General features: G+C 41.1%; 1 protein-coding gene across 1 annotated transcript in view; it reads left to right on the top strand.

Moving 5' to 3' along the window:
* Window positions 1-21,341, top strand: part of syne2b (spectrin repeat containing, nuclear envelope 2b) — a 498,820-nt gene that overhangs the window by 31,578 nt on the left and 445,901 nt on the right. Inside the window, 3 exon segments of the mRNA XM_034159894.1 lie at window positions 292-494; window positions 8,141-8,340; window positions 10,884-10,984. Coding sequence (XP_034015785.1) covers window positions 292-494; window positions 8,141-8,340; window positions 10,884-10,984 — 504 coding nt within the window.

Below are 21,341 nucleotides of genomic sequence, written 5' to 3'. Positions count from 1 at the left end.
TTTTGTCATATACTTTGCATCAAAATATAAATCACAAAATACAGAACCCTACATAAAATACAGTAGAGATTATGTTTACATGTGATTTGTGAAGCCTTGTTGATATTCACAGGTCCTGGTGGCCACTAAGTCCACTTTCATTTGTATTGTTACATATATATTCTTACTTACCACATTACACGTTGTTTCCTTTCCTCTTATATTTGTCATTTTGTCAATTATGGGGTTGTTTTATGGCTTTAAAAGAGTTTTAATTTGTTGACTATATAAATGATACAGATTTGTTCTTAGATCGAGGAGCTCGCCAGTGGTCTCTCGTTCAGCTCTCGTCAATCCTCCATCGAGTCCCTGGCAAGCATGGACACACAGTCCAGCCTGTCAACTCACTCGGCCAGCAGCAGCCCTGTTCCTCTGAGAGAATCTCCCCTACATACCCGCTTCAAGGTTTCTGCCAAAAAGGCTCTCCTACTCTGGGTCCGGGATCAATGCCACAAGTAAGAGGTCTGGTCAGCTTGCATGGCATTCAGTGAGAGAAGTTTATTTTAATGTGTGTTGGCATTTCTGTCCATCTGCCAGTCTGTCCACGAATCTTGTAAGTGCGACTCCTAAAACATTTGAATATTAGGTCGATTCCAGTAAAATGTTACAGTGTGGTACAATAGGAAGATGTGCATGAAGGAAAATATTTACAGTCCAACATCTTAAAGGGGAGAGAACTGAAATTTTGTGTTTAATTGATGATCCACATGATATTGTCCTTGTAAGTGGAACTCCTCCTAAATTGATAATTTGATTGAAACTTTACACAATGAAGATGTGTCTGATGGAAAATCATTACTTACTTTCAAGAGCAGCTCACCGGAATTCTATCTTTGTGTAAGCCAAGGACGAAATAAAATCATTGGCGTTTATTTATTTGTCTGTCTGTCTGGTTGTTAGCAGGATTACGTCTAAACTACTGCACAAATTTTGAGGAGATTACATATTAGGCTATGGAAGAATCCATTAATTTTTGGAGGTGATCTGGAGCCAGATCTGGATTCTGGATCAAGTTTCACTTTATATAGGCTTTGAAGGATTACTGTTAGCAGGATTACGTCAAAACTACTGCATTTTGAGAAAATTTTCAACACAGATATATATTCGGTCAGGGAAGAGTCCATTAAATTTTGGAGGTGATCTGGATTCGGATTCTATATCAAGTTTCACTTTATATAGGTTTTGAAGGATTACGTGAACTCTACTTCACAGATTCTCACCAAATTTGCACCACACATGGATATTAGGGCATGGAAGACTCCACTGAATTTTGGAGGTGATCCAGATCCGGATCTGGATTTTGGATCAAGATTTCACTTTATATAGGCTTTGAAGGATTACATCAAAACTACTTCACAGATTCTCACCAGATTTGCAGCACAGATAGATATTAGGGCATGGAAGACTCCAGGGAATTGGAAAGTGATCCAGATCTGGACTGGATGTCAGAAATCTCTGATTGCTCTTGTTAATTAATCCATCATACTGTATAATATTGACCTTGTAAACTCAACTCCAACTAAAATACTTTATGGACGACAGCTAAACCTCACACATTGGTCGCACACTATATGAAGATAGGCAAGAAGGAAAATAATTCTGGTCCAGTGTCTTCAGCAAGAGACAATTTGACTTTTGTGATATATGAATGGTGCTGTATTTTATATTTATTATCTTGCCAAAATGAAGTTTTGCAAGATAGGTTAGTTAGTATGTATGTTTGTTTTTTTGTTTGTTTTTTTGTAATCATTGCATTGTTCACCTTTAACTCGCTGTGCAGCACAGTTTACATTGCAGACTCTTCACATATAGCAGCCCTAGCAAAGTACCTTTCAGCACACAAAAGAATCAAGCTCAAGGTCAAAGGTTAAGGTCACAGCAAGGTCAAACACAAAACAAAAACAAACAAACAAAAACTTTCCTGGTCGCAATTTTTGAAATTTTGCCTCCAAATTTGGCATGAACACAGTGATAGGCCTTGCCCATAAGCCATTACCTGGGATAAGTGATTGACCTTGACCTTCAGGGTTTTGCTTGAGGTCAAAGTCACCTAAATTAGGTCAAACTTCAGATTACAGTAAAACATGTTGTGTAATAAATCAAATGAAAGGGCCCGATGAGAGGATCCAGAATATAGCAAGGGTTTAAAATTATGACATCATTTGATGATGTCATCATGACAAAAACATGCAAAATTTAGATTTTTAAGGCTTTGACAAAGCGTGGTTCCTGCGTGGTTACACATCACGCAGCTGCGGTGAAAAAAAAGAAATCAAATAAAATAAAAAATTCATGCTGCAATGGTTTTGTGCATGCAGGAACACTGTGCGAGCAGCTGCAGCATGTGTAACCACAACGTGCAGCTGCTGTGAAAATAAAAAAATACATGCACCAACAGGATTTAAACCTGCAATTTCCAAAAGCTCTGATTGCTAGCCTGATTCAAGGACATTGACGTATTTAAGAAAAAATAAAACCACACACCATATAAAACAATGGAATCCCTCTTATCAAGCAGGCAATATAAGTATGATCCATGTGTTCCTCTGTAGATGTGGCTTCCACCTGGCCACTTTACCGTATAGCCCTGATTTGTGGATAGCTGCAGAGGTGGTTTTCCTTCTGGAAGGTTCTCCTCTCTCCAAAGAGGAAAGCTTGAGTTCTGACAGAGTGACCATTGGGTTCTTGGTCACCTCCCTGACTAAGGCCCTTCTCCCCTGATTGCTCAGTTTAGATGGGTGTCCAGCTCTAGGAAGAGCCCGGGTGGTTCTGAACTTCTTCCATTTATGGATGATGGAGGCCAATGTGCTCACTTGGACCTTCAAAGCAACAGAAATGTTTTTTTTTGTCCCTTATCCCAGATTTGTGCCTCAAGACAAGACAAGAGGTCTACAGACAATTCGTTTGACTTCATGCTTGGTTTGTGCTCTGACATGCACTGTTAACTGTGGGACCTAATATGTAGAAATGTGTATGTCTCTCAAATTCATGTCCAATGAATTGAATTTACCCCAAATGGACTCTAATTAAGCTGTAGAAACATCTCAAGGATCATCAGAGGAAGCAGGATGCAGCTGAGCTCCATTTTGAGTTTCATGTCAAAGGTTGTGAACAAGTGAGGTTTTAAAATTTTAATAAATTTGCAAAAATCTCCAAAAAAAACGTATTTTGTTATTATGGGGTATTGTGTGTAGAATTATGAGGAGAAAAATGAATTTCATCCATTGTGGAATAAGGCTGTCACATAAAAAATGTGGAAAAAGTGCAGCACAGTGAATACTTTCTGGATGCACTGTGCTACCACCAATATACGTATGATACATGCAAGCATTTTGTATGGCAAAGGGGAGGTTTTATTTTGTGATCTTGATCACCCATCTCTCAATCATTCAGCTTTTGCTGTTGTTTAAACGTCTGTGAGTGTGGTGTGCCATTGGCACTGCAGTGTCAGTCTTCCTGTTGAGTTATTCTGGGGAAAAGAGGCCTGAATTTCTGTCAAAACATGCAGTGGTAACTCCAAACAAACCCAGCTGTATTGCTGGTGAGTCATTTCTCTGCTACCTCTATCAATGCCAAAGTGCTGCAGGCAACATGGGTGGTGCTTGCCAAAAAATTAATTGCGATACAGTTTATATTTAAAATATTATTTAATTAGTCTGTTTTCCACCAAGATCATTGTTTGAGAAATGTTAAAATGGGTTCTGCAAGTTTAAATGTAGGGTGTTTTTTCATGTTTGTTTGAATCATGATGTAGAACAGGTGATAATTTTTATGCCATTAAACAGTGTATGTGTTAATTTAAACATACCAATATATATATATATATATATATATATATATATATATATATATATATATATATATATATATATATATATATATATATATATATATATATATATATATATATATATATATATATATTATATATATATATATATATATATATTTCCTAATTTCCTGCTTTTAAACTCAGATAAAACTGAAGTTATTGTACTTGGCCCCACAAATCTTAGAAACATGGTGTCTAACCAGATCCTTACTCTGGATGGCATTACCCTGACCTCTAGTAATACTGTGAGAAATCTTGGAGTCATTTTTGATCAGGATGTGTCCTTCAATGCGCATATTAAACAAATATGTAGGACTGCTTTTTTGCATTTGCGCAATATCTCTAAAATTAGAAAGGTCTTGTCTCAGAGTGATGCTGAAAAACTAATTCATGTATTTATTTCCTCTAGGCTGGACTATTGTAATTCATTATTATCAGGTTGTCCTAAAAGTTCCCTGAAAAGCCTTCAGTTAATTCAAAATGCTGCAGCTAGAGTACTGACAGGGACTAGAAGGAGAGAGCATATCTCACCCATATTGACCTCTCTTCATTGGCTTCCTGTTAATTCTAGAATAGAATTTAAAAGTCTTCTTCTTACTTATAAGGTTTTGAATAATCAGGTCCCATCTTATCTTAGGGACCTCATAGTACCATATCACCCCAATAGAGCGCTTCGCTCTCAGACTGCAGGCTTACTTGTAGTTCGTAGGGTTTGTAAGAGTAGAATGGGAGGCAGAGCCTTCAGCTTTCAGGCTCCTCTCCTGTGGAACCAGCTCCCAATTCAGATCAGGGAGACAGACACCCTCTCTACTTTTAAGATTAGGCTTAAAACTTTCCTTTTTGCTAAAGCTTATAGTTAGGGCTGGATCAGGTGACCCTGAACCATCCCTTAGTTATGCTGCTATAGACGTAGACTGCTGGGGGGTTCCTATGATGCACTGAGTGTTTCTTTCTCTTTTTGCTCTGTATGCACCACTCTGCATTTAATCATTAGTGATCGATCTCTGCTCCCCTCCTCAGCATGTCTTTTTCCTGGTTCTCTCCCTCAGCCCCAACCAGTCCCAGCAGAAGACTGCCCCTCCCTGAGCCTGGTTCTGCTGGAGGTTTCTTCCTGTTAAAAGGGAGTTTTTCCTTCCCACTGTCGCCAAGTGCTTGCTCACAGGGGGTCGTTTTGACCGTTGGGGTTTTTCCGTAATTATTGTATGGCTTTGCCTTACAATATAAAGCGCCTTGGGGCAACTGTTTGTTGTGATTTGGCGCTATATAAATAAAATTGATTTGATTTGATATTTGTGTACATTCCACCACTATGTATATAGTGTACAGGGGAGGTGATGGTCTAGTGGTTGAGCTGCTGGGCTTGAGGTTAGAGGATGGTTCGAATGCCAGCCTGACCGGAAAATCACTAAGGGCCCTTAGGCAAGGTCCTTAATCCCCTAGTTGCTCCCAGTGTGTAGTAAGCGTCTTGTGTGGCATGTGGCAGCACCCTGACATTGGGGTGAATGTGAGTCATTATTGTAAAGTGCTTTGAGCGTCTGATGCAGATGGAACAGCGCTATATAAATGCAGTCCATTTACCACAGTGTGGAGGGCATTATGTTGTCATATTACCATTTTTAGAGACAGAAGGTGGGTTTGCATTACCTTCCAAATTGCACAATTAGAAGAAATTAATTGAAAATGCATTTAATTAAAACACATGCATTATTTTTAACCTCTTTAATAGCAGAAAAACATTTAATGAGCATTTCACATGAATACAAAATAAATAAGTGAAATAACAAATAAACACATTTAAAATAAACTTATGTACAAATTTGTTACTGAGGATAACACATAAAGTGTAAAATAGAGTTACTTCTTCACATCCCCACTGGCCTGTGCCTGTCTTATCACTTCAGCATATTTATACAGAACTAAATCATACTATGAGTCACCCCTTAGCACTACACACAAGCAAGGTCTTGAAGTGCCCAAATGGTGCAGGTTTTCCTTACAGCCAGTCACATGAGTAGGAGGTTTTCCTGAGGACCTTCTGTCCTTAACTTCAAATAAAATGTGCAATGTCTTGCCCCCCCCCCCCCCTTTTTTTTTGATGACAGGTAGAAACCTCAAGCAAACCAGACTCAGTGGGATGGCCAACCAATATGGCCATTCTAACAAGACAAAACAAAAAGCACAAGACTGGCAGAACATGCAATGGCAGAAACATTGCCACAAAACAATCATATATACTCAAGTGTTCATGGTGACCCGAGTTGAAAATACTACAACGAGGTGACAATTAGAGTCCCACACTGTAATAGTAAGTCAGTAATTATGCCAGATCAGCCACTGAAATGGAAGATTTCCTGTAGCTCACCCCAACCCAGATGTACCACATTTGAGAGACTCAAACCAGCAACCGTCCAGTTCCCCTAACAAAACTGCTTTTTTGATCTTTTGGCCACCACTTCTTAGTCACAAAAGCAGTAATATTACTGATGAGAACAGTAGCAGAAAAAAAAAAATGTTCTTTTTTTTTTAATTTAAAGGATTTCTTAACTTTTTTCTCTTTTTATGCCAAATTTTATGGTAAAATTGTAACATTAATGAAACGTTTGTCATTTATTGTTTACCTAATTGTGTTTAGACATGCTTCCATCAGTGTGTTTAGACATATTTCTTGCTTTATTCAGACTATTTCATGTGAAAGTGTGCTATGTTTTTTGTCTTCTGTTGTGTGGTTATCTTTTAATGTATTTATTTTTAAAATTGTATTCTTAGTGTTAATAGTAAGAGTGGTGTTGTGGTTAGAAGACTGGATAGGACTGAACTGATACAGGCGATGGACTCAAACGCTGGGAGCAAAGAAGAGAACTGGTTGTGAACGAAAAGAGATTTAGTTACAATAAATGAATAACTAAAAATGCTGCACTGGGGATGCCTGCAGAGCCAAGACAGGGCCCAATTGTAGTGGTGGAAATCCAGGAGCTGCAGTGGAATACCAAGCCAGGCTTAGAAGTTCAGAATAAGCTGGAATCCTAGATATTGGCACAGGAAACTGAGGCCAGGTTGGACGCACAGAGCTGAGGATGAGAAATGCTCTAGCAGGACGAGGAGAACAGAAGGTGAGTGAATGCAGTCATAACACTGGAAGCCTTTAACAACAAACAGTTTACTGTAGGCTGAAAGCAGGAATGTTCACAGTTCAGGACATAAAGTTCACTGTTTAGGAAATAAGGTTCACTGTTCAGGAACTGTTCACAGTTCATGAACTGTGATGCAGTTCCAATTAAGCAGGACTTGGCTTCAGAAATGACTTGGAAAGTTCTGTATAAGAGTTCATACAGTTCTTGGAAACAGTTCTTGGAAATAGGTCTTGGAAACAGTTATTGGTCATGCACAAACAGGCTGAGAGATGGGATCTCACAAGCTCAGAGTCATGCAAGAACTTAGCTGAATGAGGCAGAGCAGTGCGCTCTGAGGCTGAGAGCTGCAGTGAGTTCCAAACTGACGTAGTGCTGGTAGTTGGCGTGGAAGCCAGGAGAAGTGTGGCGTGGAAGCCGCGCAGTAAGGCATCTGGAAACACCAAAAGGTCAATGAGCTCTATTATGGAAAATAGAGGAGGCCAGGTTACCTTGAGAGGAGCTGTGGCAAGCTCAGACGTCAGAGCACATGGAAGCGTAGACGCGGTCACGGAACAATCAATGTAGCAGATTAGAGTGAACATTCTGGCTGATTCAGGTTGGTCAAGGTCATGAAAGACTCTGGCAAAGACTGAGGTAAAAGCCCGGGTTTAAGTAACCCACTCCTGATCAGGAGCTCATGAGCGTCAGGTGTGAGGAGATGATGAATTGCAGGTTTTCCTCAGCTTTGCAGTGCACCACCTGGAGGGGAACAGATGAACAACACAGAAAAAGGACAGACATGGCAAAGGACCAAGGCAGACCATGGCAAGTAGACTAAGTTTAATAGGTGTAGTAGTTATAGCAGCAGCAGGGGTGGTGGCCAAGTGGACCTGGTTCTTGGTTTCAAAGTGGAAGGTTCCTCGTTCTAACCCCTCTCCTGCTAGTTTCTCCATGTAATGTGGAGTTGAGTCAGAAAGAGCATCCAAAGTAAAACGTGCCAATTCAACAAGCAAATCCACAGGGGATCTGCTGTTGCAACCCTGAGTGGAAAAACAAGGGAGCATCTGAAGGGACTTACTAGTCGTAATAGCAGTAGTGATCATATGGTTACTTCACTGGCACCAAAATGTGCTGTTTTTCTTTTTATCCCCTCTCTCAGAGCTGGCTGCACAATAAATGTGAAAGACTTCAAGGTGAGCTGGAGAAGTGGAGTGGTTTTCCTGGCCATCCTTCACTCCCTGCGACCCGACTTGGTGGATCTGTCTGATGCCAGAACGCGAACCAACAAGCAGAACCTGGAAGAAGCTTTCCGCATTGCAGAGCGAGAGCTGAGGATTCCCAGGCTGCTGGAGCCTGATGGTAAGTTGCTGTTTAGCTGCACTAAGATAAAAAAAAAAAAGTTTCAAGTTGGCATTACTGAGGCTAATGCAATTAGTGTAGAATTAAGCACAACAAAAGCATCTTGGCAGTTATGACAGAAACACCTGTAACGGCTTCTGGAGGAGGAAACATTATCTTTTGTAGTGGATTTTATCCATGGAACGGAGCCAAGATTTTTTTTTTTTTTTAAGCTTTGTTTAACACTGCAAGATTTAACTGGTTAGCAGATTTTCATCAGTTTCTCAGAAATTAATGCATAGACCATAATGAGCAATGTCAACAATATATTAAATTTGCTGCAGATTCCTACTAAGATCCAGAGTTCATGGCTCAAAATATGACTTTTAAGGGGGCGCATTCACATTTGAATTGCATAATAATTATGTTACCTATACAAGATAAATGGCAAATTCAAACAATATACTTTATGTATTTTAAATAAGTACTGTCACTATTATTGATTTAGAGTAATTAGATTTTATTAATACTAAATCCATAAAGCTGAGGATTATGCATTTCAAATAAATATGATTTATTACAGTAATGAATATGCATCATGTAAGGTTTATTTGGTAGGTTTGTATTAAAATGATCTAAAAAAAAGTAAATGGGAATTTGTCATGTAATAAAATTACATACAAGTTAGGGTTAAATATTTCTGTGAGTGCAAGATGTAATTAATTGAAATATACAACTGGGTTTTGGTGTTTTGCACGTTAAAACAGAAAGCTCTGGCTCTGACGGTTGTTCAAAATATCAACTTTTTTTTTACGGTGGCTATTTAACTTTGACAGCAAATGCAATATCAGAACAACAGTAGTTTAACTGCAACAAATTGAACCTGTTTATTATATTTTGTCTATTAAAACAAATTTCTTTTTCTTTTTAAATTGAACTATCCAGTAAATTATCAAGAAACACCAAAATGCATAAATCGGAGTTCGTAAGGATCTAAGTACATGATGAAAGGTTATTTAGTGTTTAAACAAAAGAACTGGGCAAAATGTAAACAAACAAGATCTTTGGTTCAAATCTTGTTCCAGGCTCACTGTTGGGAAGGTGTCGTGACACGGACCCACAACAGGGGGCGTTAATGAAGGGACAATGGAATAGCCAAAAAGTAACAATTTAATGTTGTGAAGGTGCACAACATGATACAGACAGATACAAATATGTTATATCAATCCAACAAAAGGTGACGTGTGGCAGGCTCGAAGATAGGAGACGTCCGGTGAGAGAGAAGCCGGAACCCACACAAGCCTCACCACCAACGGACCTGAAGAACACCGGAGCCGCCAAGCCCTGCGCCCCAGGTGGCCACTGTCTTCAGCAGTCAGACCCGGTACTGCTGGCAGAAAACAGAAACAGTTCTGGATGAGTGTGAATCCGCACACTCAGTAATCCCACAGTCTGTGTTCAGTCAAGGAGGGAGAACCTCCACCTCCAATCACACACTCGTGCAGCTCCTGTCTAACCACTTATCTGATTAGAGTGTGAAGCGAAGCCGTCGCTGATCACACCAAACGCCAATCCCACAGATAAGGCAAACACCACAGGATAACGGCTGCAAAAGAAGTTCAGATTATTACTCAACGTTTCGAGTCAGCAGAGAAAATACCTGTATGGTAGACGATTTCTCGGCGAGGAGGTGGAGTTGCAGTCCGGTCTTTATAGTAGTGGTGATGGGTGACAGCTGGTGTTGATTGATGACAGCTGTCACCTCCAGCGGCTCCAACGCCCTCTCATGCTTGGAGCCCGCATCCAAGCAGGGCGCCATCTGGTGGTGGTGGGCCAGCAGTACCTCCTCTTCAGCGGCCCACACAACACTCACAGGTGTGGAAACGCCCTGAGAGAAAGCTGCAGTGGTGGCCGAGTGACCCACAGAGGTCATGAAGAGAGATAAGGAAATTAACCACATGCATACCTGAATCTAGATGCACTTTAGCAATAAAAGCAACGATGAAACAGCATGCAATGTTTGCAAAACAATCAGAAATATCCTTTAAATTTTAATTGTGGGATAAATATTTACCATGCAGGCTGCAAATATGAGCAGTTTATTCCGGCCAAACCTCATCCATATATTATACTGCAGGGACATGTAAGTCTGAATCTGATCCAAATCTTACTCTGTCATTTTCCCAATGATTATGTTGTAGATAAGCCAAGTAACCTTCACACCATGGAAAAAAAATATATATACAACAAACTGTTCTTGTGAACAGTTCATGGAGACAAATGTAGCCACACGAGTTCCCTTCAAAGAGCCGATATTCCCATCTTTAAACTGTTCCCAGCCAGCCTGAGGGTGACATGGATGATGATAAGAAAGTCTGCTGACTCATTTGCTGGTTGTTTTTTTCTCAAAACCCTGACTTGTTTCATTGTTCCCTGCCTATTAGGTTTATTAGCAAATGTTTATCCGGCTGCAGTGTCACACGCTGCGTGATTCCACAGTCAGAAGGTTTGGCAGTGGTGTTGTGCTTTGAGGTTGCTCATGCAGAATTATGATGTGGATGCAGATGTGGACGTACGAGACCCTGATGAGAAGTCCATCATGACCTATGTGGCTCAGTTCCTGCAGTACTCCAGAGACCTACCCGTGCTTGAGGAAGGCATGCAGGTTTGTACTCAATCACTGTGTTGCTATTTAACTGATCACCAGAAAATCACTTGAGATAAATACTTGGATAATCAAATAAGTATTGCAAAGTTGAGTATACAGTAGTGTTCAGAATAATAGTAGTGCTATGTGACTAAAAAGATTAATCCAGGTTTTGAGTATATTTCTTATTGTTACATGGGAAACAAGGTACCAGTAGATTCAGTAGATTCTCACAAATCCAACAAGACCAAGCATTCATGATATGCACACTCTTAAGGCTATGAAACTGGGCTATTAGTAAAAAAAAGTAGAAAGGGGGGTGTTCACAATAATAGTAGTGTGGCATTCAGTCAGTGAGTTCGTCAATTTTGTGGAATAAACAGGTGTGAATCAGGTGTCCCCTATTTAAGGATGAAGACAGCACCTGTTGAACATGCTTTTCTCTTTGAAAGCCTGAGGAAAATGGGACGTTCAAGACATTGTTCATAAGAACAGTGTAGTTTGATTAAAAAGTTGATTGGAAAGGGGAAAACTTATACGCAGGTGCAAAAAATTACAGGCGTTTTCATCTACAGTGATCCCCAATGCTTTAAAATGGACAATAAAACCAGAGATGCGTGGAAGAAAACGGAAAACAACCATCACAATGGATAGAAGAATAACCAGAATGGCAAAGGCTCACCCATTGATCAGCTCCAGGATGATCCAAGACAGTCTGGAGTTACCTGAAAGTGCTGTGACAGTTAGAAGACACCTGTGTGAAGCTAATTTATTTGCAAGAATCCCCCGCAAAGTCCCTCTGTTAAATAAAAGACATGTGCAGAAGAGGTTACAATTTGCCAAAGAACATATCAACTGGCCTAAAGAGAAATGGAGGAATATTTTGTCGACTGATATGAGTAAAATTGTTCTTTTTGGGTCCAAGGACCGCAGACAGTTTGTGAGATGACCCCCAAACTCTGAATTCAAGCCACAGTTCACAGTGAAGACAGTGAAGCATGGTGGTGTAAGCATCATGATATGGGCATGTTTCTCCTACTATGGTGTTGAGCCTATATATCACATACCAGGTATCATGGATCAGTTTGGATATGTCAAAATAATTGAAGAGGTCATGTTGCCTTATGCTGAAGAGGACATGCCCTTGAAATGGGTGTTTCAACAAGACAATGATGCTAAGCACACTAGTAAATGAGAAAAATCTTGGTTCCAAACCAACAAAATTAATGCCTCGCAGATGTAAAGAATACATGAAAAACTGTGGTTATACAACTAAATACTAGTTTAGTGATTCACAGGATTGCTAAAAAAGCAGTTTGAACATAATAGTTTTGAGTTTGTAGCGTCAACAGCAGATGCTACTATTATTGTGAACACCCCCTTTTCTACTTTTTTTTTCCTTTTCATATGAGCTGTTTTTTTTTCTAATAGCCTTTTTTTTCATAGCCTTAAGAGTGTGCATATCATGAATGCTTGGTCTTGTTGGATTTGTGAGAATCTATTGAATCTAGTGGTACCTTGTTTCCCATGTAACAATAAGAAATATACTCAAAACCTGGATTAATCTTTTTAGTCACATAGCACTACTATTATTCTGAACAGTACTGTATTTGTGTTTTGGACATGTCCTTCTAGTCTATGACAGCATACAGTATTTTGTGGGTTTTTAATGATTATTGCTGTTTTCTGACAATTTTTACAATAAGTCTGGCTAAATGAATAATTAATATATAGAAATGACCCACTTTTATCCCAGTGGTCTATGTGGCTACTTGGTTTGAAGGCATTTTATGTGTGTAGCCCCAACTTTAATTTTGACACCCAGTTTAGGATACAGTTCAAATTGTTTTCAAAAGCTATGAGATGACTGTTATATCCCGTACTTCCAAAAAAAAAAAAACACACTCATTTAGTGATATTTACTGTTTGTTACACAACAACTGGCTGTGCTGATTAAAATGCAGATAAATTAATTTAAAAGACACCTAAGGCCTCATTCTCACTTTTGTGGATATACGAGGGCTGTCCGTAAAGTATAGGTCCTTTTTATTTTTTTCAAAAACTATATGGATTTCATTCATATGTTTTTACGTCAGACATGCTTGAACCCTCGTGCGCATGCGTGAGTTTTTCCACGCCTGTCGGTGACGTCATTCGCCTGTGAGCACTCCTTGTGGGAGGAGTCGTCCAGCCCCTCGTCGGAATTCCTTTGTCTGAGAAGTTGCTGAGAGACTGGTGCTTTCTTTGATCAAAATTTTTTCTAAACCTGTGAGACACATCGAAGTGGACATGGTTCGAAAAATTAAGCTGGTTTTCAGTGAAAATTTTAACAGCTGATGAGAGATTTTGAGGTGATTCTGTCGCTTTAAGGACTTTTCACGGTGCGAGACGTCGCGCAGCGCTCTCAGGCAGCATCATCAGCCTGTTTCAAGCTTAAAACCTCCACATTTCAGGCTCTATTGATCCAGGACGTCGTGAGAGAACAGAGAAGTTTCAGAAGAAGTCGGTTTCAGCATTTTATCCGGATATTCCACTGTTAAAGGAGATTTTTTTAATGAAAGACGTGCGGACGGGTCCGCGCGTCGGGACGCAGCCGACGCGGCACGGCGGCACAGGAAAAACACCTCCGTGTTGATAACCATTTGTTAAAATCCAGTTGGCTTTTGATGGCTTTGAGTGGAGTGAGTATATGAGAAATTGTTTATCAGCTGGAGATGTTCCAACTTGTCCTTAAGGCTTCCAGCAGAGGTGTTTTTCCTGTGGCGGAGTGTTGCTGCGGCTGCGAGCCGACGCTGCAATCCGCCCGCACGTCTTTCATTAAAAAAATCTCCTTTAACAGTGGAATATCCGGATAAAATGCTGAAACCGACTTCTTCTGAAACTTCTCTGTTCTCTCACGACGTCCTGGATCAACAGAGCCTGAAATGTGGAGGTTTTAAGCTTGAAACAGGCTGATGACGCTGCCTGAGAGCGCTGCGCGACGTCTCGCACCGTGAAAAGTCCTTAAAGCGACAGAATCACCTCAAAATCTCTCATCAGCTGTTAAAATTTTCACTGAAAACCAGCTTAAGTTTTTCGAACCATGTCCACTTCGATGTGTCTCACAGGTTTAGAAAAAATTTTGATCAAACAAAGCGCCAGTCTCTCAGCAACTTCTCAAAGGAATTCCGACGAGGGGCTGGACGACTCCTCCCACAAGGAGTGCTCACAGGTGAATGACGTCACCGACAGGCGTGGAAAAACTCACGCATGCGCACGAGGGTTCAAGCATGTCTGACGTAAAAACATATGAATGAAATCCATATAGTTTTTGAAAAAAATAAAAAGGACCTATACTTTACGGACAGACCTCATACATTCTTGAAGCTTATGGTCGGAAACTTTGTCCTTTCCTTGGAAAATCTTCAAGGGTCCAAGAAGGAGACCCTAGTGAACCATGATATTACATCATTGTGCTGTGGTCATCTTTATCAAGTACGGTCAAGTCTGGGCGCATGCACTGGTGCCACATGCCTCTGCATCCACCACGCCATGGAACTTACCTGGGTCCTGAATGGCAACCACCCAGGCAAACAACCCGTCCCATCCCACCTCTTGAAAACCGTCCTCCAGCTGCAGCAGCCAGGTGAAATGTGGGTGTAAATTTGCCATTCTCCAGCTGCTGGGGCACTAAAGATCATGTACAGAGAAACACGCCATATGTACAAAATGTCATAGCTGCAATTGATCCTCCTTAGGGCCCTGTCCCACTGGCATTTAGGAGGATTTGCGCATGAAATGAGGAGACAAAAGCTGAGCGTCCGCAACAAAGGTGGGCAGAAATAACAATTGTCCTGGGGTGGATCAGCAAATACATGAGGAAGAAAAGGGGATATAACAGGGAACAGAAGCGAAGGCAACCGCGGAGGCGCACCCCCTGAGGGGCACAGCGGCCGTGATGCACTCGCTTCATCCGTGCCCACTCTGTCTGCATGCACGACATACCATTTGCGACTGTGATGTGGCCGTGCTGGGCACGCGTCATATCTGTTTTACACGCTGTCCCTGTCCGCCGCCAAGCCGCGCCAACCTGTCGGTTGCGGATATCAGCGGATGACAGGGGATATGCGGCGCGTTGGTTGTGTATGTCCTGCGTATGTCTTCAGTATGTGTTCAGGCAGTGATGCGGATCTCATCCGCAGCAGGATTTTTGAGCCGGTCAAAAATCCTGGCTGCGGACATGCATGCCTCTGCAGATGATCACGGATGTGTTCGGATGGCGGCCGACTTATACAAGAATGTTACATGGTTATTGCGGTTGTTTGGCGGATGTGGGCCACTTTTGTGCGCATTCCATCCGCAAATCCTCCTAAACGCCAGTGGGACAGGGCCCTTAGATAGATAGATAGATAGATAGATAGATAGATAGATAGATAGATAGATAGATAGATAGATAGATAGATTTATTGTCATTACAAGTGCAACAAAATTTCTTCAGACCCAGTCACCTCAGACAAAAATACAATTAGTCCACAATTATTACAAGTTGAATGTAATAATGGCACACATCTGGATTAGAACACCCATACATATATATATTTCATTGTTTATGTATGCTAAACTTTAAGACAGTCTGTCATCCGAATTTAGCCAATGTCAATGTGGGGGGGGGGTACAGCAGTGTCTCCCACAGCCGCGAGCTTGGGGGGAGCAGCAGGGTCTGAGGAAGGGATGGGGGTTTGTAGAGGTGGGGGGGAGGTGTCATGAGTGCAGATGAGTGCCTTGACAACATCAGACTGTTGGGGAGGGCAGAAGATAGGAGGGCACCCGAATGGCTCTCCAAGGCCATAGAAATTCTTCTGGAGGAAAACAGCAGGGCGTTTTGACCTTCGGAGGCTGATAAGCCTGCCATGTTTAGGGTTGAGCAGAGAAAACACATTTGCAGCTCCTCTGACCAGCCCAATCCAATTTATGAGTATTCCCTGGTCTCCGACATCTTCCTTTGCAAGGAGTACATTTGCTCTGAGATATTATCCAACATACATCTGAGTTCAAGGGTTAACGCAGTCTGAGAATGTATCGCCTTGCCCAACTCATTAATCATGATGGACAGGTGAGGGGCTGTGGTTCTGGTAGCAGCCATCTTGCCAATTCTCCTACAAAATTGACAAGACCTGTGTCTCCTTGTTTTAACTGTGGCTAAAATTTCTAAATGTTCAACTTTTTTTTCATCATGAACATTGACCTACTTTGGAATCCTTTGCAGTTGCTTGCAGCCTGTAATCTTTTTGTATACAATATAACATCCCCATTATGTTTTCCGAAGCACCATGATTGTGCTAAATTGATACTGGAGGCATGCTGCTGTTGATTTTGCATGCATTGCATGGCGCAGATCCGGCGTGTTACCACACAATATCTCACCAAGCAGACAACCATGATCTTCACACACTGGTTTGCTGTGGTTTATAGTCCATGTGCTACTCGGATTGATATCCGTAAAAGTGAGGATGAGGTAAATTCAACAGCAAGTCAATGATTACACTTCAGTATGAAACAAGTCTTAACCAACCATGTTCTAAACACTTGACAGACTACTTTGGATACCTCTTGTGGCCCAGATGGTGCAATACAAGTGGTACTTGGATTCTTGCAAAATTTGGTGTGCTAATGAGGAGAGCTTTTGTTTTAGTGTTCTAGCTATATTTCAGCGATGGAAGGCAGGAGAAGATTCATATTTCTATCATTGGTACCTGTACTGTATAAGGTGTTCTGTAAATTTACCTCTTTTTTTCAACACTGTAACACTTTGGCTCACATCATTAATTTTACCAAGCCTAATTTCACCATGCCTTCTTGTAGAATGAGGTAACATTCCATGTTGATAATCACTCTACCTCAGCATCTTGACAGGACACTATGCACCTCAACTGCCTCTTGTATTTTGGGAGGATGAATTCTCACTGTCTGCTCTCGTCTCACCTCTCATTTTATTTCTTCTCCTAGATACAGTGTCTGACTCCTCCTAAAAGACCTTCTCCTGTCATTCTGCCTGTTCACTACACTCCTGCTATTTCTGCTTCACCCCTCCGACAGGTAGACCTGATGTGATGTTATGGTCCTTATCTGTTTCATTCATCTTTCCACTTTCCTTTGTTTATCCTTCTTGGGGTTGGTGGATGGCAATGTGTGCATGTGTGTGTGTGTAATTACCTCTGCAGACACATTAACCTTTGGGTGTCTATGTCTTTTTTGGATTTTCCCATTTCGTTGTAGAAATCTCCCATTGTGGTCTCACATCCCGCTTGGCGTAAAGCAGCGGACAGTGAGGCACAAGTGTCATTGGTAGTTTCCACCCAACGTAGTGTTGGGATGGTCCTTTTCCAGCCCAGTCTCACGTTTTTGTTGTTGTTGTTTTGTTTTTTCGTGCTCCCGTCAAAAAATGAGTAAAATTTTCGTGACAGGGCTTTTTTTTTAACTCACTATTACTAACCCTACTCCTACCCCGAACCCTAATCATAACCATAACCTAACCCTACTCCTTCCCCCAACCCTAACCATAACCAACGCGAAACCCCTTTGCTTCACTTTTAATTTTGTGCAGCCATCATGGGATGAATTAGAATGAATTTGTGCTGCCGTGACGAAAATGAGGCACTTTTCGTCACAATATCACAAACCAATAGATTAATGTATATTTCATGCTGTTGAATCACGACATGCCGTGAGACTGGGTTGTCTATCACACTATCGCACAAGTGTAAACAATAAGACCTGAGACAACCAAACAATATCACAATTACCATTTAGGCACCACCACGTGCGATCGTTGATGGAAGAAGGATGACCAGGACTCAGTCCAGTTCTCAGACTGACCTCACCTTTATTACAGAGAATGAGCCAAAATAACAGTAACAGAAAGTAACATTTGACCCCTGTACAAACTGAAATTGACCTTTCTCACCATTCTTAAGGTTTTTAACCCCATAACTCCATAGCATTCAGTCATAGATAGTCCAAACTATACCTTTTTGGAATCTTTATGATCAGCCAAATAATGTGGTATAGTTTTCAATATGATTGGAACATTTTTATATTTTAACCCCTGTGTAATTCTTCAATTGATCCCTATGTAACCGCTTATTGAAAATTCAAGTGGCCCGTCATTTTTTTTTTTCTTTCAACAGAGCAATGTCTAAGGAGAATTTGTACTGGATTTAGTGCTTGTATCACCATGTGAAGTATTATTTCAGTTAATTGCGGCACTAAAAGACATGCAGGTTAGGTGGACTGGAAACTTTAAACTGTCCATAGGTGTACTTGTGGGTGTGAATGTGTGTGTCTGTCGATATGTGGTCCTCCGAAAGACTGTCCAGGGTGTACCCCGCATCATGCCCTGTGACTGCTGGGATGGGCTCCATCCTCCCATGACCCTTACTTGGAGTAAGTGGTTGAAGATGAGTGAGTGAGTGTCACAGTTGTTGGCAGTTTCCAAATGCATTGTTTCAATTTGGCATAGAATGAGTCAGCTGCACCAAAAGCTTTCTTCAAGCCGCAGATTCACGTTGGTTTTACTGCTGTCAGTCATATGTCATAAAGACATGCCAGGAGCCTCGCCTAACAAGGCGGTGCTATGTCTGCTGCAATTGAAACTTTAAGTTGCTCAAAGCAAAAATTACTTTCCAGTCACATGTTGACTTAAAGCAGGACTGATCATGTAGTACCAAACTAGTTTTGCATGTTTTCTGGGACCCAGTCCAAAGCCACAAGGAGGGTGTGTTGCTCTGCCTTCCATCGGATGAATAGAAGGATCATTTGGTGGCTGGTTGGCACAGGTTCTTTCCAGTCACCTCCTAGTGCACTTGCCTTCCTCACACCTCACAACAGATCACTGCAAACAAAGCTCCTGCCAGCTTTGGTTTCTGACAACATGTCTGCAACCATACATCAATACATTGGAGACATTTATATTATAATCTAACTAGCGTATTGCTCATGGGAATCCACAGGCTCCAGATTGAGTAGTGTTTATAAAATAGGTAGATGACATTTTTCAAGGGTGGTAAGAAATTATGCAAAGTTTCTATGATGAGTTCAGAATGTTTATAGAACCTTAGACCTCAACAGTTTATAGAAGAACTCAATTCTTTTATTTCCAATTTTTTATGTTAATTTACTGTCTTAATGTATTTATAAATTGTTTAGGTTATTATTATCATATACACACTTTTATTATTATTATCATTATTATTAATAGAATTAAGGTAAAGCCTTGGACCCAACATTGACGTAGGTTGATGTAAATATAACATGTCAACCGTATGTGAAACACAGTACAAAATTGCTTGGGTGTATCAAGGTCTCAAGATGAAGGTATTTTAAATAGACTGACACGATTTATAGTAGAGAAGCTTGAATGTTCGACTGGACTGAGGTTGCTTGACGTGAGGATGTTTCGCTTCAAATCGCAGAAGGGCAATTCTATGGTAACGGAATTATAACAGCAGCAAAATCTGGACATATGGCATCTAACCATGACAGATTAGCTCAGATTGTAATTCCGTTACTGTAGAATTGCCCAAAAACTTCCTCAGCTAAAATTCTTGCTCTGGTAGTCTGACTTCTGTCTGACCCTTGTCGAGAAAAACAAACAGAAGCCACAAAAGCTGGAGTTTTAAACCTAACCAGGCGCCTCCTACCGAGAGGCAGACTGCTATTGGCTAGTGACTAAACAATTGCTTTAATTAGCACCTATTGTGCTCTAGTTGGCACCCTCCTAATGACAGGGTAGCTGTCCCTCCTTACGATGGGACTGATGCCTCTCCTGATGGCATGAATGACTCATTAACATGAACAAAAGACTGAAACTGCTTTGATCTGAGTATCCCATTGTAAACAGGGGACAAAGCGTGTCTCAGACCCTCTCCCCGATTAAGGCTGGGTTTCAACTGTTTCACATGAATGCCTCTTTCACCATTCTCTCAAACCATTTCTTCTCTCTGGCTAAGATTTTAACTTCCTTGTCTTCAAACGTGTGGTTAGTGTCTTTAAGGTGGAGATGAACTGCAGACTGAGGTCCACTGGTGCCCTCTCTGCGGTGCTGGTATAGCCTTTTTTGTAAAGGTTGCTTAGTCTCACCTATGTAGTGTTTGTTACAGTTTTTCTGACATCTGATAGAATACACTACATTGCTCTGTTTGTAACTAGGGATCCTGTCCTTAGGGTGAACTAATTTCTGTCTCAAGGTGTTAACAGGTTTAAAGTAAACTGGGATTTTGTGCTGTCTGAAGATCCTTTGTAGTTTTTCCCCTACTCCTGCTAAATAAGGGAGAGACACTCTTCTTCTTGTCTCTGTCTCCTGTCTATCTGGTCTCTTTGTTCTCTGGGACTTCTGCACTTTGTCCAGGGACCATCGTGGGTACCCACATACTATGAAGGCTTTCCGGACAAGTTGTTTTTCTTTAACCCTTCCCTCTGCAGTTCTGGGCGATTTGTTCGAGATAAACTATTGCAGGCTTCAATGATACATACAGTTGTGCTCAAAAGTTTACATATTCTGCCAGATTTGGTTTTTTTTTTTGTTGTTTTTTTTTGGCCAATATGAATGATCACATAAAACCATTTTTTTCACTCATGGCTAGTGGTTTGGTGAAGCCATTTATTGTCATATAACTGTGCTCACACCCCCATCACACGAGAGGCCGGATGAGCCCGAATTGCGTCCAAAGGGAGTGTCAAGGTGCATTTGAAAATGTCAGACAGCATATTCAGAGCAGTCTAAACATTCGGGCACAGCCATGTGGCCACCTTAAATGTTTTGCACATGTTCAAAACAGTTGTAGCATATTCGAGGTGGAACCACTATCGAATGGCATTCAAAGCCCCGTCTGACCGCAGTCTGACTGCATTCTAGACAATCAGACGGCATGAAAACACAATTCGTGAGTGACATTCTGACATTCGCCATGTTTCTGCCACATAAAATGTCCTGAATGTGCCTGAAAGCAACATGAGTACACCTTGAGTGCTGCTGGATGATATTCTGCTAAACTGCAATTGGACCACAATCATATATGGCTTGTAGGTGCATTCCTATCATTCTTACTGCAATCTGGCATCTGTCCAGGTACATTTACTGTGTGCCATGTACATTTGTACTGTGTTCAGAGGCTCATGTGCATGGCACATGCGCAAATCAGTCATGGCGGGGCGGCACACAGTCTGGGTTTTTGAACGGCTGCCCTCCACAATTCTTAGTTCCTCCCAGGTGTGGCAACAGTACTGTTTTTTTTGTTGTTGTTGTTTTTACACGGCTTGGCTCATGCTCATTTGTACTAAGTATAATGGGGGGATTACTCTTTTTAAATCATAATGACAACAGAAACTACCCAAACAA

The sequence above is a fragment of the Thalassophryne amazonica genome, chromosome 19 (assembly GCF_902500255.1).
Source record: "Thalassophryne amazonica chromosome 19, fThaAma1.1, whole genome shotgun sequence".
NCBI lineage: Eukaryota > Metazoa > Chordata > Actinopteri > Batrachoidiformes > Batrachoididae > Thalassophryne > Thalassophryne amazonica.
This window is presented reverse-complemented; position numbering and strand designations above follow the sequence as displayed.